This window comes from Stegostoma tigrinum, chromosome 2 (genome assembly GCF_030684315.1).
Source record: "Stegostoma tigrinum isolate sSteTig4 chromosome 2, sSteTig4.hap1, whole genome shotgun sequence".
NCBI lineage: Eukaryota > Metazoa > Chordata > Chondrichthyes > Orectolobiformes > Stegostomatidae > Stegostoma > Stegostoma tigrinum.
The window spans coordinates 34,469,531-34,493,599 of record NC_081355.1 but is presented as its reverse complement, the minus strand read 5'-3'; the positions used below and the strand labels follow the sequence as shown (position 1 = coordinate 34,493,599).

General features: G+C 45.7%; 1 protein-coding gene across 7 annotated transcripts in view; it reads right to left on the bottom strand.

Moving 5' to 3' along the window:
• LOC132210823 (probable 2-ketogluconate reductase) overlaps positions 1-24,069 on the bottom strand; it is a 78,077-nt gene that overhangs the window by 40,857 nt on the left and 13,151 nt on the right. The window contains exon 1 of one of the 7 annotated variants that reach the window (XM_059653269.1): positions 9,619-9,746. The exons of 2 other annotated variants lie outside the window; for them this stretch is intronic. Coding sequence is in view for 1 of the 5 variants with exons in the window: in XM_059653264.1 (XP_059509247.1) it covers positions 8,444-8,458 (15 nt within the window). In the remaining 4 variants the exon portion in view is untranslated. 4 more of the 7 variants (XM_059653280.1, XM_059653289.1, XM_059653264.1 and 1 more) reach the window with 4 other exon arrangements.

The following is a 24,069-nucleotide window of genomic DNA, read 5'->3' as shown; positions in this document are numbered from 1 at the left end:
ACTCGCTTCACCATCAACACACAGAGGCAGCAGTGTATACAATCTAGAAAATGTACTGCAGCAACTAACCCAGGCTGTGTTGATAGCACCTTCCAAACCTACAACCGCTATCAAATAGAAGGACAAGGGTAGCAGACATGCCATCTGCATGTTCCCCCACCTTGAAAGCCCACACCATCCTGGCTTGGAACAAACAATTATTTCAATTCCTGAAGCTCCCTTCCTAACAGAATTGTGTAAGTACACCTATGTACTTAATGGTTCAAGGCAGTAGCTCTCCATCACCTTTTAAAACATACAATCCTGAAGGGTCTTCACAAGGTAGGTGTTTCTCTTATGGGAGAATCTAAAACTAGGGATCACTATTTTAAAAATCCAGTTTTGTAATTTGAAACAGATGAGGTGAATTTTTGTTCCTCAAATCATGAGTCTTTGGAACGCTTTCTGAAATGGTGAATGCTTGAATATATAAGGCAGAAGTGGATAGATTCTTGCTAAGCAAAGGAGTGAAAGGTTATTGGGCGTAGGCAGAGAAATGGATTTGAGGTTTACATTTCAGATCAACCACTATCTTGTTGAATGGCCTGTTCATAATCTGTATGTTTGTGGAAACGATCTCAAGGACATTTAGGAATGGGCAATAAACATCACATCCTTTGAATGAATAAAAACAAGGCTTCTAATACTATTAAAGGGAAATGAAATCATTCATGGGAGGTATGGAAAATTTAAAATCGTCACTTGCTTGAATTATTAAATATCTATATAGCGGAGATTGTGTAAGTGTAGGCTAGTGTTTTAAATCCAGCTGTTTGGAAAACCTGGCGATGCCTTTAAACCCGACGATTTTATTAGCTGCAGAGATAATGGGAACTGCAGATGCTGGAGATTCCAAGATAATAAAATGTGAGGCTGGACGAACACAGCAGGCCAAGCAGCATCTCAGGAGCACAAAAGCTGACGTTTCGGGCCTAGACCCTTCATCAGAGAGGGGGATGGGGGGGAGGGAACTGGAATAAATAGGGAGAGAGGGGGAGGCGGACCGAAGATGGAGAGTAAAGAAGATAGGTGGAGAGAGTGTAGGTGGGGAGGTAGGGAGGGGATAGGTCAGTCCAGGGAAGACGGACAGGTCAAGGAGGTGGGATGAGGTTAGTAGGTGGCGGGGGGTGCGGCTTGGGGTGGGAGGAAGGGATGGGTGAGAGGAAGAACCGGTTAGGGAGGCAAAGACAGGTTGGACTGGTTTTGGGATGCAGTGGGTGGGGGAGGAAGAGCTGGGCTGGTTGTGTGGTGCAGTGGGGGGAGGGGACGAACTGGGCTGGTTGAGGGATGCAGTAGGGGAAGGGGAGATTTTGAAACTGGTGAAGTCCACATTGATACCATATGGCTGCAGGGTTCCCAGGCGGAATATGAGTTGCTGTTCCTGCAACCTTCGGGTGGCATCATTGTGGCAGTGCAGGAGGCCCATGATGGACATGTCATCAAGAGAATGGGAGGGGGAGTGGAAATGGTTTGCGACTGGGAGGTGCAGTTGTTTTTTGCGAACTGAGCGGAGGTGTTCTGCAAAGCGGTCCCCAAGCCTCCGCTTGGTTTCCCCAATGTAGAGGAAGCCGCACCGGGTACAGTGGATGCAGTATACCACATTGACAGATGTGCAGGTGAACCTCTGCTTGATGTGGAATGTCATCTTGGGGCCTGGGATGGGGGTGAGGGAGGAGGTGTGGGGACAAGTGTAGCATTTCCTGCGGTTGCAGGGGAAGGTGCCGGGTGTGGTGGGGTTGGAGGGCAGTGTGGAGCGAACAAGGGAGTCACGGAGAGAGTGGTCTCTCCGGAAAGCAGACAGGGGAGGGGATGGAAAAATGTCTTGGGTGGTGGGGTCGGATTGTAAATGGCGGAAGTGTCGGAGGATAATGCGTTGTATCCGGAGGTTGGTAGGGTGGTGTGTGAGAACGAGGGGGATCCTCTTGGGGCGGTTGTGGCGGGGGCGGGGTGTGAGGGATGTGTCGCAGGAAATGCGGGAGACGCGGTCAAGGGTGTTCTCGATCACCATGGGGGGAAAGTTGCGGTCCTTAAAGAACTTGGACATCTGGGATGTGCGGGAGTGGAATGTCTTGTCGTGGGAGCAGATGCGGCGGAGGCGGAGGAATTGGGAATAGGGGATGGAATTTTTGCAGGAGGGTGGGTGGGAGGAGGTGTATTCTAGGTAGCTGTGGGAGTCGGTGGGCTTGAAATGGACATCAGTTACAAGCTGGTTGCCTGAGATGGAGACTGAGAGGTCCAGGAAGGTGAGGGATGTGCTGGAGATGGCCCAGGTGAACTGAAGGTTGGGGTGGAAGGTGTTGGTGAAGTGGATGAACTGTTCGAGCTCCTCTGGGGAGCAAGAGGCGGCGCCGATACAGTCATCAATGTACCGGAGGAAGAGGTGGGGTTTGGGGCCTGTGTAGGTGCGGAAGAGGGACTGTTCCACGTAACCTACAAAGAGGCAGATATAGCTGGGGCCCATGCGGGTGCCCATGGCCACCCCCTTAGTCTGTAGGAAGTGGGAGGAGTCAAAAGAGAAGTTGTTGAGTGTGAGGACGAGTTCAGCTAGGCGGATGAGAGTGTCGGTGGAGGGGGACTGGTTGGGCCTGCGGGACAGGAAGAAGCGGAGGGCCTTGAGGCCATCTCCATGCGGAATGCAGCTGTACAGGGACTGGACGTCCATGGTGAATATGAGGTGTTGGGGGCCAGGGAATTGGAAGTCCTGGAGGAGGTGGAGGGCGTGGGTGGTGTCACGGATGTAGGTGGGGAGTTCCTGGACCAAAGGGGAGAAAATGGAGTCCAGATAGGTGGAGATGAGTTCGGTGGGGCAGGAGCAGGCTGAGACGATGGGTCGACCACCCTTCCTGCAAAAATTCCATCCCCTGTTCCCAATTCCTCCGCCTCCGCCGCATCTGCTCCCACGATAAGACATTCCACTCCCGCACATCCCAGATGTCCAAGTTCTTCAAGGACCGCAACTTTCCCCCCACAGTGATCGAGAACGCCCTTGACCGCGTCTCCCGCATTTCCCGCTACACATCCCTCACACGCCACAACCGCCCAAAGAGGATCCCCCTCGTTCTCACACACCACCCCACCAACCTCCGGATACAACGCATCATCCTCCGACACTTCCGCCATCTACAATCCGACCCCACCACCCAAGACATTTTTCCATCCCCACCCCTGTCTGCTTTCCGGAGAGACTACTCTCTCCGTGACTCCCTTGTTCGCTCCACACTGCCCTCCAACCCCACCACACCCGGCACCTTCCCCTGCAACCGCAGGAAATGCTACACTTGCCCCCACACCTCCTCCCTCACCCCTATCCCAGGCCTCAAGATGACATTCCACATTAAGCAGAGGTTCACCTGCACATCTGCCAATGTGGTATACTGCATCCACTGTACCCGGTGTGGCTTCCTCTACATTGTGGAAAACAAGCGGAGGCTTGGAGACTGCTTTGCAGAACACCTCCGCTCAGTTCGCAACAAACAACTGCACCTCCCAGTCGCAAACCATTTCCACTCCCCCTCCCATTCTTTAGATGACATGTCCATCATGGGCCTCCTGCAGTGCCACAATGATGCCACCCGAAGGTTGCAGGAACAGCAACTCATATTCCGCCTGGGAACCCTGCAGCCTAATGGTATCAATGTGGACTTCACCAGTTTCAAAATCTCCCCTTCCCCAACTGCATCCCTAAACCAGCCCAGTTCGTCCCCTCCCCCAACTGCACCACACAACCAGCCCAGCTCTTCCCCTCCACCCACTGCATCGCAAAACCAGTCCAACCTGTCTCTGCCTCCCTAACCTGTTCTCCCTCTCACTCATCCCTTCCTCCCACCCCAAGCCACACCCCCATCTACCTACTAACCTCATCCCACCTCCTTGACCTGTCAGTCTTCCCTGGACTGACCTATCCCCTCCCTACCTCCCCACCTATACTCTCTCCACCTATCTTCTTTTCTCTCCATCTTCGGTCCGCCTCCCCCTCTCTCCCTATTTATTCCAGAACCCTCACCCCATCCCCCTCTCTGATGAAGGGTCTAGGCCCGAAACGTCAGCTTTTGTGCTCCTGAGATGCTGCTTGGCCTGCTGTGTTCATCCAGCCTCACATTTTATTATCTGCCATGTGTTAGACTAGGTCTTCATTACTACCACAACATCATAATCTCAGAAAGCGATTTGTGCCCGTCACTCCATCCTACGCTTTCACATACACTGAAATGTATCCCCAATTTTTAAGACTTCATTACTTTCTCCATTACTCTGACTCCACCTAATAATTTACTATCTCTCAATGTTATCTGCCCCTCCCACCACATCTGCACCTTTTTGGTATTACTTTTAAAGATTCTCTTCTGGTTACCATGCACCTGCTGAGTGAACTTAAATTCTCCCCAACAGTACAAGCAAAACCTCCTCTCGGTGAAGAACTCAGTCCTGGCTTTGTTCAACCCGTCCAGCTTCTACAGGTGCCATCTTCCCCCAGAGGTAGACCCAGTGTCCCAGGAATCTAAAGCCCTCCATCTTGCACCACCTTTCCAGCCATATGTTCATCTGACTTATGTTCCTAGTTCTGAATTCACTTATAAGTGGTACTGGGAGTAATCTAGAGATTACTGCTTCACAGGTCTTGCTTGCTCATTTTCTAAATTCCAATTGCAGGATCAACTCTCCCTTCCTACCTATTCATTTAGTACCGATGTATGTTAGTACTATGACTTCTGGCTTTTCACCTCCCCACCATCTCCCCCACCCCACCCAACCTTTCACAGAAGAATGTCTTGCAGCTGCTCCATGACATCCCTAACTCTATCGCCAGGTAGGCAACAAACCATTCCAGAGTCACAGTGACTGTCCCAGAAATGCCCATCCATTGTAGAAACTAAAGGATCTTGTAATAGTGCTATTCTTCTTCTTCCCCTCCAGTACAGCTTGGCTCTTGTTGCTTTCTTCCAAGGATCCATTGGCGCCACCATTATCAAGAACAGAATACCAAACTGGTAAATAGGATCTCTGGACACACCTGCATTACCTGCTGGTTTCTCATGGACTGCCTGATGGAAAGGTTAAAGGTCCCTTGCTTATGACTCTCTGAGCAGTTAAAGGTTTATTTTTCATTTAAAAATAATATTACTTACTTGACAATGAAACTCAACACAAGCTTGAGGAACAGCACATCATCTTCCACCAAGATCGCCAACTTCAGGCAACAACAGAGGGTGATGATTCTATTCTCCTGTTTACACCTCCTCCAGACCTTTGTCAATATAATTTTCATGTCTCAATGCTACTCCTTTCTCCTTTGCTCTGTCCTTTTCAGGAAAAATGAAACTAATCCTGCCTGTGACTCGTCACAGGCCTCCCATTTATTCTATCCTGCCCTCCCACCCATTTTCTGTTTCCAGCCTCTTTACATCATTTCTGTACTACTGAATGATTACTGATTCAAAACATGATCTGTTTCTCACTCAGGTGATCCTGGACACTTCCACTGCTTTCACTTTCGATTTAGGGCAGAGTCAGCATGGTTTCACTAACTGGAGGTCATGTCTGACAAATCTGTTAGAATTCTTTTGAAGAGGTAACAAACAAGTTAGACACAGGAGATCCAGTGGACATGATCTGTTTGGATTTCCAGAAAGGCTTTAACAAAGTGCCACACAGAAGGCTGCTAAATAAGACAAGAGCCCATGGTGTTAGGGACAAGGTACTCAGATGGACAGTGGGTTGGTTGACTGGCAGAAAGCACAATGGGAATAATCCACAGGGGTCAGTGTTGGGACCACAATTATTCACGTTATACATCAACGATCTGGTTGCAGGAACTGTGGGCATTGTTGCTAAGTTTGCAGATGTCACAAAGGTAGGTAGAGGGACAAGTAGTGTTGAAGAAACAGGGAGGCTGCAGAAGGATTTGGACAGGCTAGGCCTGTGGACAAAGAAAGGATAGATACAATACAATGTGGGAGACTGAGATTATACAGTTTGGTAGGAAGAACAGAGGTGAAGTCTATTTTCTAGATGGGAAAGGCTTTGGAAATCAGAAGCACAAAGGGACTTGGGAGACCTAGTACAAGATCTTTTTAAGGGTAACATGCAAGTTGAGTTGGCAGTTAGGAAGGCAAATGCAATGTTGGCATTCATTTCAAGAAGTCTAGAACACAAAAACAGCAATGTGGTGCTGAGGCTGCGTAAGGCTGTGGTCAGACAGCATTTGGAATATTGTGTGAGCAGTTTTGGGCCCTGCATTGAAGAAGAGATGTGATGCATTTAGAGAGGGTCCAGAGGCAATTTACAAGAATGATCCCAGGGATGAAGGCTTTGTCATATGAGGAGCAGTTGAACATCTGGGTCTGTACTTGAAGAAATGTAGAAGGATGGGCTGAGAGTTCTCATTGAAACTTACAGAATACTGAAGAAGCTTGGATAGAATGTATCAGGTGAAGGTGTTTCCCTTAGTAGGGGAGATCAGGACTTGGGGACACAGCCTCAGACTGAAGGGATGACCTTTAGAACTGAGATGTGGAGGAATTTCTTCCATCTGAAGGTGGTTTATCTATGGAACTCATTGCTGCAGAGGGCTGTGGAGGCCAAGTCATTGAGTGTATTTAAGACAAAGATGTTCTTGATTTGTAAGGGGTTCAGGGATTACGGGGAGAAGGTAGGAGAATGGGGTAGAGAAACATCAGCCATGGTTGAAAGATGGAGCAGACTCAATGGGCTGAATGGCCTAATTCTGCTCCCAAATCTTATGGTCTTATTTCCAATATCCACAATAATTTGCTTCATTAAGATGAAAAGCTACAGATGTTTTAAAATGCATTTAATTAACACCCTATAAACTCTGTAAACAAGTAATCATTGAAGTTATAAACATGTCTAGAGATCCCAGCATTGGGCTGAGCTTTCTAGAGGGATGAAATATTTGTCTACACAAAGTTAATGTGTAATCTCTCCAGTTCTGAATCAACTCTTACTATTTACTATTACAGATGCTGCCAGACGAGCTGCGTTTCTCTGGCATTATAGAATCATAGAATCCTTGCAGTGTGGAAACAAGCCCTTTGGCCCGACAAGTCCACACTGGACCTCAGAGCATCCCACCCAGACCTATCCCCCTAATGTAGGCGTCTCTGGACTCTATGGGCAATTTAGCACGGCTGATCCACCTAGCCTGCACATCTTTGGAGTGTGGGAGGAAACCAGAGCACCTGGAGGATACCCATGCAGTCATGGGGAGAATGTGTAAATTCCACGCAAACAGTTGCCTGAGGGTGGAATCAAACCCAGATCTCTGGTGCTGTGAGGCAGCAGTGCAATCCACTGAGCCACTATGCCACTCCACACATTATCTGTATTTGTTTGGGATTTCCAGTATGTGCAGTGTTTTGAATTTTATGTCATCTTGTGGCAAGGCATCCGCCTGTGTCTGTTTGGAGAATTTATATCTGTTTTATTATGATTTTAGAATTGTCCAAAAAGGCAGAAGTTTATCCTGCATACTCTGTAGCCATAGCCAGTCACTCATAGTGGTTAAGTGAAGGCCAGTCACAGTTCAATGGTCTGGCATCGCCTAAGAAATATGAGCAGGACTCAGTCACTCAAGCCTGCTGCATCATTCAATATGGCTGATCTGCCCCAGGGCCACCTCCACATGTGCCAGCATCCCCACCCTTATCCTGTAATTCCTTTTACAGCGACAGGAACACAGTTGGGTGGACAGCTGGTTTGCAATGCAGTGTGATGCCAACAGCATGGGTTTAATTCTCACATCGAATGGGGTTAAAACTCATGAAGGAGTCTCCTTCTCAATTTCTCCCCTTGCCTAAAGCACAGTGAGGCTCGGTAAACTTCCTGCAATCTCTCGCATTCAAGACTATGGTTACTTAACTTTTAACTTTCAGGATTTAAGCCTCCACAAATCCCTAAAGGTATTTTGTAGAATCACAAAATCCCTACAGTGCAGATGGAGGCCATTCGGCCCATCGAGTCAGTGCCGATCTTCTGAAGAGCATCACACCCAGACCCACAGCCCCACCCTATCCTCACATTTACCATGGCTAACCCACCTGACCTGCACGTCCCTTGACACTACAGGGCAATTTTTAACACGCCCAATCCGCCTAACCTGCCCATCTTTGGACATCAAAAGATAATCAAATGTGAGGCTGGATGAACACAGCAGGCCAAGCAGCATCTCAGGAGCACAAAAGCTGACGTTTCGGGCCTAGACCCGAAACGTCAGCTTTTGTGCTCCTGAGATGCTGCTTGGCCTGCTGTGTTCATCCAGCCTCACATTTTATTATCTTGGAATTCTCCAGCATCTGCAGTTCCCATTATCTCTCATCTTTGGACATCATTTGAAGAGGAGATAATTTTTTTTCTCTCTCTTTGCTGTTCTCAAGATCGACAATACCTTCTCCCGGCTCATTTCTGTGCGCGTAGCAATAATTGTTCATTTCAGCTTCCTTCTGTTTACCGCTAGTATATGCAGCCAGGAATCTCCTCTTCAGAGCCACCCCGCTTCCTTTACTGAACTTTAATCGCCAAGTGAAGGTGCCGTTTCAAAAGTACTGCTAGAATTGAGCTTAGATATCCTTCTCTTTAATCCTAAAGTCTGAAAATGAACAGTTCGTTTTTCTTTAACCCCGGCCTGACAGAGGCGCTTCAATTGTGCAAATATTTAAGTTGTATTCTTTAGAAAATCGCCGCGTCACAAACACCTCGTATTCATGTTGTCCCTCTTTCTCCTCCCACCTTTCTCAGGGATCCGAACACTGTGCCCCTTGTTGGGCGGGGAATTTCAGGATTTGTTGAGAAATTAAGAGCCGAGTTGCAGACTTCTACATTTGGACGTACAGAGGAAATCCAGGCGTTTTTCTCTCGGTGCAGTTAGCCCAGAAACCCTGCCGCAGTCACAGACAGGTCTCACATTCCCACCCTGAGCGCTGGACTAACCTGCCTGTGGGAACTGTGCTCCGGGATGAGGGCAGCAGCAACACAGACACCGCATGAGTAAAACAGCGCCTGTGGATTGATTTGGGTAGTGGGTATCGCACCGTTGGAGAGTGCGGAGACGGCACTAAGTGGCTGCCCGCGGAGCTCCGGTCTCGCTGTGTCAGGGATCCAGCGGGCAACTTAGTCCTTCAGTAAATGGGGAGCCTTCGGCAAACAACCTGCACATTCACGGAACATGAAATGTGTACTGAATTATGGCTTTTTCAGAAACCATAATAATCGACCCTGTGACTAGGCCCCGTAAGGGAGCTTCACCGTGCTGTGGCCATTCATCCAATCGTCTCTGCCTGCAGCTCTTTCTGCTAAACATCCCACATGTCCACCAGCATTAATTTATTCTGGAATATTTAATTTTACCTCTTTCAATTCAAATAAGTCATCGTACTATTAATGGATGAAGGGGCTTGGCCCGAAACGTCAGCTTTTGTGCTCCTGAGATGCTGCTGGGCCTGCTGTGTTCATCCAGCCTCACATTTTATTATCTTACATTACATCGTATTATTAAACCATCTTTCCCAAGACTTTGATTTATATTCAGCGTTCAGAAGCTGGTTCTCTGGCCCAGGAACTCACCTTCTGACTTTTTTTTCCAAAGCTGGTGCTTCAGTGGCAGCTCTGTATATCATTTAACAAGGCACACTTGCCAAAGCTTCTTTAGCACCTCCCAAATCAGGAATCAGTTGACCCTTGGAATAAGAAATTTGTGGTTCACTAACGTCTTTTAAAAAAAACTGCCATTACCTTGTCTGACCTGCATGTGGCACCAGATCCCCACCACAATAGTATGGGCCCTGAATTGGCTTAACAAGCTCAGCAATTTGTGCATTAAACCATTCAACTGCCTAGAAAAAAAGTGGTGACCCACCTAGTGTTAACCTAAGCACTGGAAACTTCAAATTCAAATGTCCATCCTTTGGAGTCGACCTTACCAAAATCTGTTTGCTACTGGCAAAATTGGGAGAGCTGTCTCACACAGTAGTTAAGTGACAGCTTAATGTAGCCGTACTCAAAATCATACCTTTATGCATAATAGCCATCATTGTCCATAGGCAAGTCCTGCTGCACCACCACAATGGACCCAGCAGAGATGGCAGTACAGTGGTGAACAGTCAGAAAAGAGTTGCCCCGCGAGTTGTCTACATTGACTCTGACCCCATGAAGCCTCACAGGTATCACATTGGGAACAAAAGCTCCTGCTGACTGCCATATACTGCCACCAAATTTCTGCCCTCTTTTCCCCCCACTTCCAATCAAGTAGGAGGCTGCACAAATATCTTTATTCTCACTTCTGAGGTACTCCCATACTAACAGTGCAAAAGACAAGGCTGAAGCATTTTCAACAACCTTCAGTCAGAGGTATCGAGTGGATGATCCACCTCAGCAGCCTCCAGGAGGTCCTCAGCATCACAAATGCAAATTTGATTCACTCCATGTTATATGAAGAAGTGGCTGGAAGCACCAGATGCTGAAAAGGCTATGGATGCTGGCAACATTCTGGCAGTAGTACTGAAGAACTGTGTGCCAGAACTTGCTGTACTCCCTAGCTAAGATCCCCCAGTGTAGCCATAACATTGGTATCATTTCAATATTGTCAAAAATTGTACAGGTATGTCCTGTTCACAAATGAGGACAAATCCAACAAATCAGAAGTGGTATATGTGTAATTATCAGCAAACATTCAGCCCTATTCACAATCTTTTAGAGACTGAGTAAGTCCTGCCCAAATGCATCAAGGCTTGGACAATATCCAGGTTCCTGCCAACCAGTGGCGAGTAGCATTCACACCACAAGCACCATTTCCAAGAGTAGATGATTTAACCATCACATTGGAATTACCATTATTGAATCAGCCACTACCAATATCCTGGGTGCTATTGTTGACTGGAAGTTTAAATGAACTAAGAATATAAATAGTGGCTATAAAAGCAAGTCAAAGTTTAGGAATAATGTGATGAGTAACAAATCTCCTGATTTCCAAAGCCTGAAATTGTAAAAGACACTTGTTAGGCCTCAGTTTGAGTATTGTGTATAATTTTGGGTCCACGTCAGTATGAAGGATGTGATGCATTGGAGTGGTTTACAAGGTTGAAGAACTTTAGTGATGAAGATAGATTGAAGAAGTTGGGACTTTTCTCCTCGAAGTGAAGGTGGCCCAGAGGAGAGTTGATGGATATTTTCAGAACATGAGTGGGTTGAACAAGTAGATATGGATAGCTTCTCCCTAAAGGAACAACATCAAGGGGGCATGGAATAAAAGTGACCTGCAAAAGAAGCAAGGGTGAAGTAAGAAAAAAAAGTTTCATTCAACGAGGGCTGGAGGTATGAATTGTACTACCTGGAAGTGTGGTTTAGCTGAGGCATTCAGGAGGCTGTTGGGTGATTATCCAAATAATGTGCAAGGTTGTGGGGAAAAAGCAGGAAATTGGCACTAAGTAATGATACTCATTTAGTGACCCAGTACAAGCACAATGGCACAAATCACCTCCTTCTGCGCTATAACAGGGAAGTTTCAGGGAAGCAAGATGGCACCAGCAAGCAAGAAGTTGGTTTGAAGTGTGTCTACTTCAATGCCAGGAGCGTCCGGAATAAGGTGGATGAACTTGCAGCATGGGTTAGTACCTGGGACTTCGATGTTGTGGCCATTTCGGAGATATGGATAGAGCAGGGACAGGAATGGTTGTTGCAGGTTCCGGGATTTAAATGTTTCAGTAATAACAGAGAAGATGGTAAAAGGGGCGGAGGTGTGGCATTGTTGGTCAAGGACGGTATTACAGTTGCAGAAAGGATGTTTGGGGACTCGTTAACTGAGGTAGTATGGGCTGAGGTTAGAAACAGGAAAGGAGAGGTCACCCTGTTGGGAGTTTCCTATAGGCCTCCGAATAGTTCCAGAGATGTAGAGGAAAGGATAGCAAAGATGATTCTCGATAGGAGTGAGAGAGACAGGGTAGTTGTCATGGGGGACTTCAACTTTCCAAATATTGACTGGGAACACTATAGTTCGAGTACGATAGATGGGTCAGTTTTTGTCCAGTGTGTGCTGGAGGGATTCCTGACACAGTATGGAGATAGGCCAACAAGGGGCGAAGCCACATTAGATTTGGTACTGGGTAATGAGCCTGGCCAGGAGTTAGATTTGGAAGTAGGTGAGCACTTTGGTGATAGCGATCACAATTCTGTTATGTTTACTTTAGTGATGGAAAGGGATAGGTGTATACCACTGGGCAAGAGTTATAGCTGGGGGAAAGGCAATTACAATGAGATTAGGCAAGATTTAGGGAGCATAGGATGGGGAAAGAAACTGCAGGGGATGGGCACATTGGAAATGTAGAGCTTATTCAAGGAAAAGCTCCTGTATGTCCTAGATAAGTATGTACCTGTCAGGCAGGGAGGAAGCTGTAGAGTGCGGGAGCCGTGGTTTACGAAGGAGGTGGAATCTCTGGTCAAGAGAAAGAAGAAGGCTTATGTAGGATGAGATGTGAAGGCTCAGTTAGGGCACTTGAGTTCTACAAAGTAGCCAGGAAAGACCTAAAGAGAGAGCTCAGAAGAGCCAGGAGGAGACCTGAGAAGTTGTTGGCGGATAGGATCAGGATAAACCCTAAGGCTTTCTATAAGTATTTAAGGAATAAAAGAATGACGAAAGTAAGATTAGGCCCAATCAAGGATAGTAGTGGTAAGTTGTGTGTGGAGTCAAATGAGATGGGGAAGCACTAAATGAATATTTTTCACAGTATTCACTCTAGACAACGACAATGTTTTCGAGGAGAATACTGAGATACAGGCTACTAGACTAGGTGGGATTGAGGTTCACAAGGAAGAGGTATTAGAAATCCTTCAGAGGGTGAAGATAGATAAGTCCCCTGGGCCGGATGGGATTTATCCTCGGGTCCTCTGGGAAGCCAGGGAGGAGATTGCCGAGCCTTTGGCATTGATCTTCAACTCGTCATTGTCTACAGGAATAGTGCCAGATGACTGGAGGATAGCAAATGTGGTTCCCCTGTTCAAGAAGGGGAGTAGAGACAACCCTGGTAATTATAGACCAGTGAGCCTTACCTCAGTTGTTGGTAAAGTGTTGGAAAAGGTTATAAGAGATAGGATTTATAATCATCTAGAAAAGAATAAATTGATTAGGGATAGTCAGCACGGTTTTATGAAGGGAAGGTCGTGCCTCACAAACCTTATTGAGTTCTTTGAGAAGGTGACCAAACAGTTAGATGAGAGTAAACCAGTTGATGTGGTGTATGGATTTCAGCAAGGCGTTCGATAAGGTTCCCCACAATAAGCTATTGTACAAAATGCGGAGGAATGGAATTGTGGGAGATATAGCAGTTTGGATCGGAAATTGGCTTGCTGAAAGAAGACAGAGGGTGGTAGTTGATGAGAAATGTTCATCCTGGAGACCAGTTACTAGTGGTGTACCGCAAGGGTCGGTGTGGGGTCCACTGCTGTTTGTCATTTTTATAAATGACCTGGATGAGGGCGTAGAAGGATAGGTTAGTAAATTTGCAGATGACACTAAGGCCAGTGGAGTTGTGGACAGTGACGAAGGATGCTGTAGGTTGCAGAGAGACATAGGTAAGCTGCAGAGCTGGGCTGAGAGGTGGCAAATGGAGTTTAGTGCAGACAAGCGTGAGGTGATGCACTTTGGTAGGAGTAACCAGAAGGCAAAGTACAGGGCTAATGGTAAAGATTCTTAGTAGTGTAGATGAGCAGAGAGATCTCGGTGTCTATGTACACAGATCCTTGAAAGTTGCCACCCAGGTTGACAGGGCTGTTAAGAAGGCATACAGTGTTTTAGCTTTTATTAATAGAGGGATCGAGTTCCGGAACCAAGAGGTTATGGTGAAGTTGTACAAAACTCTGGTGCGGCCGCACTTGGAGTATTGTGTACAGTTCTGGTCACCGCATTATAAGGGTGTGGAAGCTTTGGAAAGGGTGCAGAGGAGATTTACTAGGATGTTGCCTGGTATGGAGGGAAGGTCTTATGAGGAAAGGCTGAGGGACTTGAGGCTGTTTTCATTAGAGAGAAGAAGGTTGAGAGGTGACTTAATTGAGACATATAAAATAATCAGAGGGTTAGATAGGGTGGATAGGGAGAGCCTTTTTCCTAGGATGGTGACGGCGAGCACGAGGGGGCATAGCTTTAAATTGAGGGGTGAAAGATATAGGACACATGTCAGAGGTATTTCTTTACTCAGAGAGTAGTAAGGGAATGGAACGCTTTGCCTGCAATAGTAGTAGATTTGCCAACTTTAGGTGCATTTAAGTTGTCATTGGATATGCATATGGACGTACATGGAATAGTGTAGGTTAGATGGGCTTGAGATCGGTATGACAGGTCGGCACAACATCGAGGGCCGAAGGGCCTGTACTGTGCTGTAATGTTCTATGTTCTATAACACTTCTGTAATTCTGTCCACCATCAACAAAGCACAAGTCAGGAGTGTGATGGAATATTCCCACTTGTCTGGATGAGTGGAACTTCAACAATACTCAAGAAGCTTGACACTATCCAGGACAAAACATCCACAACTATTCACTCCTTCAACCACTGATGCCTAATAGCAGCAGTGTGCACTGTTTACAAGATGCATTACCAAAATTCACCAAGGCTCCTTGGACTGCACCTTCCAAACTCTCCACCATCTGGAAGGACAAGGGCAGCGGATACATGGGGAACTGCCACCTGTAAATTTCTCTCCGAGCCAGTCACTATCCTAACTTGGAAATATATCACCATTCCTTCAGTACCACAAATACTGAACTCCTTTCCTAGTGGCATTGTGGGTCTGCGTAAACCAAATGGGCTATAGTAGTTGAAGAAAATAGCTCACCACCTCAAAAACAACTTTTTCAATGTGAGGGTTGCAAAGTTAAATAGTCTTGCGTCATCTGTAGTTGCTTAATAGTTATTCACACGTTTATGTAATCTTTTTGCACATTTAGTAGCAGTGCTTTGAAGCAAAACATGCAGAGAGTAAAGAAGTTGGGTCAGAGATTTGGAGAAGAAAAACACATGTATTTATTAAATTGTACTAGTATTTTTAGTCAATGTGGATTTTTATAAATACATTTAGTTGTGGGGTATTTAGAGCATGGAAAGACGGCCTTTGGTCCATACAGATCATCAAGCATTTAACTGTTGTAATCCCATTTCCCAGCCCTTGGCCCTTAGCCCTGTATGCTGTAATGTTTCAAGTATTTATTTCAAGTCATTTGTACCTCGGCAGTATGAAAAGTTCTTTGTTCTGCATGCAGTACAGGCAGATCATTACATACCAAGATCATAGGGTGATTGAGCAAGGAATACAGAATTACAACTGCAAAGAAGGTACACAAAATGCAAGATCCACACTAGATTTTAAATTTGAGAGGTCAAATTAGAAGTCTAATAATAGCAGGGAAAAAACTGTTCTTCACACTGATGGTATGTTTGTTTAAGCTTTTGTATCCTGCCTGATGCAAGAGGTTGGAAAAGATTAGAAATGGGTGGGAGGGGTCTTTGATGTTGGCTGCATTTCTGAGGCAGTGAATGTATAGATAGAGTCAATGGATGGATTGTTGGCTTACGTGATGCTTAAGTGGTCTAATGGTTCCAGCCTCTGCCACCTTTTTAGGCAGCAAGTACCAGATACCCTTTACCCTCCGGGAGAAATTTTTTTCCTTAAATCTCCTCTCACCCTCCTGCCAATTAAAGCTATGCCTTTAATGAATGACCCCTCCACTAATGGGAAATGGTTCTTCCTATCTATCTAATCTATCACCCCTTATGATTTTGCAAACTTCAAACATGATCTTTACCCCTCTCTTCTCCAAGGAAATCAACTCCCTCCTGTCTCATGTCTCTTGACAAAACCACAGTGACTATCATTTATTAATTCTTGTATCTCCAGTAAGAGATTGTTTTTGTCCCTCAGGCTACCTAATGGGTAGCGATAGTGTGGGGCCTGGAAATAATCAGTTGAGAGAAATCATAAGCAGCCCAGCTATCACAGAATCCCTACAGTGTGGAAACAGACCATTTGGCCCAACAAGACAACAGTGAATCTTGGAAGAGCTTCCCACCCAGACCTATCTCCCTACCCTTTCTCTGTAGCCCTACATTTCCCACGGCTAGCACATCTAATCCATACATCTCTGAAGAATATGGGCAATTTAACATGGGCAATCCACCTAACCTGTACAATCTTTGGACTGTGGGAGAAAACTGGAGCACCTGAGAAATCTACGCAGACATGGGGGGAACGTGCAAACTCCAGACAGGCCCATTGTCCAAGGGTGGAATTGAACACAGGTCTCTGATGCTGTGAGGCAGCAGAGCTGACCATTGAGCCTGCATACACCGCGTGAATCATTGCGAGCAACAACTAAACAAAAAGGTTACCTGCTTGACTGGCTTCCAATCGAGAAAAGCACTTCCTAGTCATCCGTCCCTTCATGTTTTACCACCTGGAGTTTTGTTAAACCTTCCACTAGACTTTTTCCTTTACTTTATATCTCGAGGATAAATCAATTGAATAATAAAGCTGTGAAGGTTGAATTTTGGAAGTGTCAGGAATGGTTCTAGATCAGTATGTTAAAGCGTCAACAAGAAGCTGTGCTTTTAAAAATTTGTTGTGTAATCAAAGGGCTAATTAAGAATCTTGTTAAAAGAATCTTGTACGAATGACTGACCACTAAAATAGAGCTTTACATTATGTTAAAAGTGTTGTTCAATCAGAAGCAAAGGTGTCAAATTTGTATAAGGGAAACTTTACAAAGGCATTGGGCACATGTTGGTTGAGATGGATTGGGGAAAATATTCTTACCATGGAGGGAGTGCAACTAATGTTTATCAGACTTGTTTCATGATAGTGGGATTGTCCCCTGAAGAAAGATTAGGCTAGCTGGGCCTTAATTCTCGACAGTCTAAAAGAATTAGAGGTGGTCTCATTGAGACTTTGAAAATACTAAAGGACAGGATAGATGCAGATAAGATGTTGCTCCTAACTGGGGAGTTTAGAACAAGGGGCACATTTTAAAAATTAACAGTATGATTCTTATGCCCAAGACAACAAGGAATTACTCAGTGTTCTGATTGTTCAGAATTCTCTACTACAGAGAGCTGTGAAGGCTCAGTCTTTCAGTACGTTAAGGTAGAGATTGATAGATTTCTGATTAATAATGGTGGACAAGATTGTGAAGATGGAGTGAGTAAAGTCCATTGAAGTGTACAATCAGCCATGATCGTGTTGAATGCCAGGGAAATCTCTATGGACTGAATGCCCTACTCTGTTCTTAGAATGTTTTCCAAATGTTTCCCTTCCTTAGATTCATTGGCTGATAGGACCCTGGTTTATCCTCACCAACCTTCTTGTTCGTAATGACCTCTATTTGCTGTTTGCCAGTCCCCTGGTCAGAGAGTATTTTAAAAATTAATGTCAGAGGCCATGCAATATCCTCTCTTATCCCAGACTGCTATGGGAGGCAACTTATCTGAACTTAGGAAATTATCCAATTTTAAGCCTGCTAAAACCATGAATACCTCTCCCTCCCAATGCTGACATGTTTGTTTATCATAGTCTTCCTCCAAGGTTTCCATACCTATATTGTCCTCCCCTGTAGTGAATACAAATTCAAAGTACTCACTCAAAACCTTCACGAATCTTTGGGCTCCATGCACAAATTGTCACTGTGGTTCCTAATGGCCCTGCTCTTTCTCTTCCCTTTAACCGCTTGCCTAATTATACTTATAAAATGTCTTTGGATTTTGCTTTATTTTAGTCACTCTTTTCTCCCCCATGCCCTGTCTTCGCTCTCTTTCTATCTTTCTATGTAGGACACTGCACTTTCTATCCTCTTGTAGGATTTCTAATGTTTCAGATCTCAGTATGACCATAAACTTTCCCTTTTATGCCTTAACTAATCCTAAACATTCCTTTTCATCTCTGGTTCCCTGGACCTATTTGCCTGCCTCTCTCTACTAATGGATATATGTTGGCCATGCGCTCTGACTTCTTTCTTTTTAAATGACTCCCACTGCTCTGAAAAATTTCCCACAAAAGCTGTTCTTAGTCCACTCCCTACTTTTGTCAGATCCTGCTTTGTCATTTTAAAATCAGCCTTTTCTCTAATTCAGTACTTTTTTTATTCCTGATGCAACTTTGACCTTTTGTATAACTGACTTTTAAAATATTTTAAATAACAGTTATGGTCACTGTCTCCAAACTGCTTCTCCACTGATAGCAAGGTGTGGAACTGGATGAACACAGCAGGCCAAACAGCATCTTAGGAGCTGGAAAGCTGATGTTTCTGGCCTACACCCTTCATCAGAAATGCGGGAGGGGAAGAGGGTTCAGAAATAAATAGGGAGCGAGGGGGAGGCAGATCGAAGATGGATAGAAAAGAAAATAGATGGAGAGGAGACAGACAGGTCAAAGAGACGGGGATGGAGCCAGTAAAGGTGAGTGTAGGTGGGAGGTAGGGAGGAGATAGGTTAGCCCAGGGAGGACAGACAGGTCAAGGGGGCGGGATGAGGTTAGTAGGCAGAAAATGGGGGTGCAGCTTGAGGTGGGAGGAGGGAATGGGTGAGAGGAAGAACAGGTTAGGGAGGTGGGGACGAGCTGGGCGACAACAGAGACAACAACGCTGAGCCCTGCCCAGTCTTCACCATCCCCCCCCAGACCTCCCTCCTACTGAGGACGAACAGCCAGTCCTCAGTAAAGGGCTCACCTTTGTCCCCTTCCACCCACACATCAACAAGTACCAGTCACATTTGGACATTGAGCATTTTTTCCGCCGCCTTCGCCTCCACGTTGACTTCTTTAACCGTGAGCCTAACCCTCCCTCTACTGACCCCTTCTCCCGCCTCCAACACAAGCCCTCCTCCTGAACACCGCCCAAGGCCTTCTACCGTCCCTCAACCTCTTCATTTCCAACTTCCGCCAAGACATCAATCGCCTCAGCCTCTCCACCCAACTCACCCACTCCTATCTCTCCCCCGCAAAACGTGTGGCCCTCCGCTCCAATCCCAAACTCACCATAAAACCCACGGACAAGGGAGGCGCAGTTGTAGTATGGCGCACTGATTCTTAGTTGCTAAGGTCAGCCGCCAACTCTCCGACACCACCACCTACCGACCCCTGGACCATGACCCCACCCCCAAGCACCAAACCATCATCTTCCAAACCATCCACAACCTCATCACATCAGGTGACCTCCCACCCACAGCCTCCAACCTCATCATTCCCTAACGCCGCACTGCCCGCGTCTATCTCCTTCCCAAAATCCACAAACCTGTCTGCCCTGGTCAACCCATTGTTTCCACCTGCTCCTGCGCCACCAAACGCATCTCCACCTATCTGGACTCCATTTTCTCCCCCTTGGTCCAGGAACTCCCTACCTACGTCCGTGACACCACCCACGCCCTCCACCTCCTCCAGAACTTCCAATTCCTCAGTCCCCAACACCTCATTTTTACTATGGATGTCCAGTCCCTTTACACCTGCATTCCCCATGCAGATGGCCTAAAGGCCCTCTGCTTCTTCCCGTCCCACAGGCCTGACCAGTCTCCCTCCACTGACACCCTCATCCGCTTAGCCAAACTCGTCCCCACCCTCAACAACTTCTCTTTCAATTCCTCCCACTTCCTACAGACAAAGCGGGTGGCCATGTGCACCTGCATGGGCCCAAGCTATATTTGCCTCTTTGTAGGTTACATGGAACAATACCTCTTCCGCACCTACACTGGCCCTAACCCCCACCTCTTCTCCATTACATTGATGACTGTATCGGTGCCACCTCATGCTCCGACGAGGAGCTCGAGCAGTTCATCCACTTTACCAACACCTTCCACCCCAACCTTAAGTTCACCTGGACTATCTCTGACACGTTCCTCACCTTCCTGGATCTCTTTGTCTTCATCCCGGGCAACCACCTAGAAACTGATATCCAGCTTAAGACCACCGACTCCCACAGCTACCTAGAATACACCTCTTCTCACCCACCTTCCTGCAAAAATGTCATCCCTTATTCCCCATTCCTTCGCTTCTGCTGCATCTGCTCCCAGGATGAGGATTCCATTCCCGTACATCTCAAATGTCTTCCTGTTTCAAGGACTGCAACATCCCCCTGCAGTGGTCAAGAACGCCCTCGACTGTGTATCCTGCATTTTCCACAACTCATCCCTCACACTCCGACCCCAGAATAAGCACCAAAGGAGAATCCTCCTCATCCTCACATACCATCCCACCAACCTCCGGATCCAATGCATCACCCTCTGACACTTCTGCCATCTGCAATCCCACCCCACTACCAAAGACATTTTTCATCCCCACCCTTGTCTGCTTTCCGGAAGGACCACCCTCTCCGTGACTCCCTTGTCCGCTCCACACTCTCCTCCAGCCCCACCACACCCGGCACTTTTCCCTGCAACCGCAGGAAGTGCTACACCTGCCCACACACGTCCTCCCTCACCCCCATCCCAGGCCTCAAAAAGATTTTCCACATCAAGGAGAGGTTCATTTGCATATCTGCTAATCCGCTGTACCGATTGTGGCCTCCTCTACATCGGGGAAACCAAGTGGAGACTTGGGGACTGCTTTGTAGAAGACCTACGATTGGTTCGCAATAAACAGCTGCACCTCCCAGAAGCGAACCATTTCAACTCCCCCTCCCATTCCTCAGACGACATGTCCATCCTGGGCCTCCTGCAGTGCCACAACGACGCCACCCGAAGGTTGCAGGAACAGCAACTCATATTCCACTTAGGAACCCTCCAGCACAATGGCATCATTGTGCATTCCACAAGCTTCAAAATCTCCCCTCCCTCCACCACATCCCAAAACCAGCCCAGCTCATCCCCGCCTCCCTAAGCTGTTCTTCTTCTCGCCCATCCCCTCCTCCCACCTCAAGCCGCACCCCCATTTTCTACCTACTAACCTCATCCCACCCACCTGACCTGTCCATCCTCCCTGGACTAACCTATCTCCTCCCTACCTCCCCACCTACACTCACCTTTATTGGCTCCATTCCCACCTCTTTAACTTGTCTGTCTCTTCTCCATCTATTTTCTTTTCTATCCATCTTCGATCCGCCTCCCCTTCTCTCCCTATTTATTTCAGAACCTTCGTTCCCTCCCCCATTTCTGATGAAGGGTCTAGGCTCGAAACGTCAGCTTTCATGCTCCTAAGATGCTGATTGACCTGCTGTGTTCATCCAGTTCCACACCTTGTTATCTTGGATTCTCCAGCATCTGCAGATCCTATTATCTCTGCTTCTCCATTGACACTGTTTGAATATTGAGTTACTGTTTGAGGGAGGGGCAGAACATGTCTCTGTGACAGTAACAATATCATAATCCATGTGTTAATGAGCACCCTTAACTTGTCTGCCTTACTTGCAAGCTTACCTGCATTCAAATAAGTATCATCTAGCCTTGTCATGCTCTCTTACACCGTAATGAGATAAGTGGTCTGCCTTTCACATTGACTTGTTTTTTTTCCTTCCACATTTGCACCTGCACTCTATCTTTTCCCCCTACAAAAATAGCTATACCCCCACAAACAGCCCCAGCAAACCACCTGCATGGATGCTTGTCCAGCTTTCATTAAGGTTCAATTGGTCAAATTTGTTCACATTCTGCCTTTCTTGGAATCTAAGGTCCTCCCTTCTCCACCACCCATTCAGTCACTCAGTTAATCTGTTCTATCTGCTTATTCCTATACTCGGCATGTGGTAGAGAGAATAATTCAGAGATTACAACCTTTTAAAGTCCTGATAATTGTTCAATATTCCAAGGGATATCAATAGAATGAAAAGTGAGGAACTGATTGCCCCTGAGGAAGTGGCAGTGAGCTGCTTCTTGAACTGTTGGCGCAGGTTTACCTACACCTATTAGGCGAGAAGTTTGAGAATTTTCACCCAACGACTGTGAAGGAAAACTTTCCAGACAGCATGGTGTAGCTTGGAGACAAATGTACAGGTCATGCAGTTGACATGTGTCTGCTGCCCTTGTCTTTCCAAGTAGTGGTGGCTCTGAAAGATGCTCTTGGATGGATGTTGGTGTGTTATTTCAGTGCGAAGTGTACATAGATATACTGCTGCATTATGTATCAGTGGTGGTAAGGTACAAATGTTAAAGGTATTAGAGGAGGTGACAGTCAAGTAGCTGCTTTGTCCCTGATAGCACAGTTTTAAGTGTTGTTGAAGCTATATCCATCAAATGATATCAAATTCATACACAAACAGAGGTAATAAAAAGTTTCAAAAAGGAAGGTAAAGGCAGGTGCTGTTTACAGTTTTTAAGAGTCCATGAGAGTGAAATCTGAGTCCAAACTATTTAGCTGATATGTCGATTCCTTGAGAGTGGTGCAACTTAGAGAATATCTTAATTTCTTGAACAGTGGTTATTCTCTAAATTGCTTTTTCACAGATGCTGGTTTCTGAAGTTGAGGGGGGGGGGTGATAGGGAGGGAGAGAGACAGTATCTTTGTTGTTTATCATTCCAAATTGCTCTCTTTCTTTATAACTTGAACCTTCTTCATACTTGGCAGCATCATGGTAAATCTCTTCTGAACCTGGTCCAGCTTAATAATATCCTTCTTGTAACAGGATGACCAGAAGTAGATCCAGTACTCCAGAAGAGACCTCACCAGTATCCTATACAACCTCACCATGAAGTCCTAACTCCTATACTCCATGGTCTGAGCAATGAAGACACGCATCCTAAGTTCCTTTATAACCACCGTGTCTACATGCAATACAAACTTCAAAGTATTATGTGTCTGAACCCCTAGGTCCTCTGTTGCACACCACTACTCAATAAGACTTTACTCCACAGAACGTAACAAAATAGTTTAACTATATACCTACAGATAATTTGAATAATACAAAAAATGTGTAGTTGATTCTTAAATGCCCTTTGAAATGGCACTAGGAAGCCACTCACCTGTAAAGCATTTAGGGCAATCAGCAATAGGCAAAATGCGCACCTTTACTTGATGTCATGGCATGAAGGAAAACAAGTCCCACTGGCAGATCTGCTCTGATCACTGCAGAAGATAGGTGCTTCAGGAAGTTCCTAGGTGTGTTCCCTTTCACCAGGAATGAAATGTTGTACTGCCGGTGCTCCTCACCTATTAATATTGTGGTATAATTCAATGCTGGTTAAGTCCACCTCGCAAATAGTTTAATTGTTGCAAATATTTGTGCCCAGCCAAAATAATTTGTCACATGCTGGTGTTCTCTGCATTTCTAAGTCTTAAAATCCATTGATATGATTAAGTTTACATCTCATTCACTACTAACATCCTGATCCTTGCTTCATGTTTATTAAAAAGATCATAAAGCAAATTTTCAGGATCGAAACACCTTTCTTTATTGTATCATAAATGGAAGTTACATAAATGCTTTGAGGTCCAAACCTGCTCAATATCCAAACACTCTTCCTCAGGGCCATAATCAGCAATTTCTAACAATATCTCAACATGTAGACCCAAGTAAAATTTTTAAATACTGTGTACTTTAAAACTTTGTACATTAAAAATAAGAGAAATGAATTAAGCGTTTTAACTTTTATTTTTAAACAATCTCAGCAAATCACTTATGACAAATCCATTAGGTTCTTGTTAAACTGTAGGTGCAAATTTTTCACGACAGATTATGTAGCTGGAATAAAACATGAAGCCTTATTTTCTGCCATTTAGGCTTTTATTTGTATCTCATCACAGAAATTCATTTTAATGACTATTACCCACCTCAGTTATCACTACTAGCTGTTGGCATTTAACAAAGGCCACTGGAGGAACATTGCAGATGACTTGTTGGGAAATGAGAAAGTGCCTAGAAATTCTTTGAAAATTGTTTTAATTGGAATTTGTCTGCTTCTAAGTTAATAAATGCTCCCTGTGCATTTTCACTATGATGAAACAAATACGGTTTAGTTAACACCTACTGTAACAAAAATGGTGAAACTTGATAGGATGGCGGCAATGGTGTCACTTAGAAAAGTACTTTCCATGTGTAAGCTAAGACATTCAGAACATGATC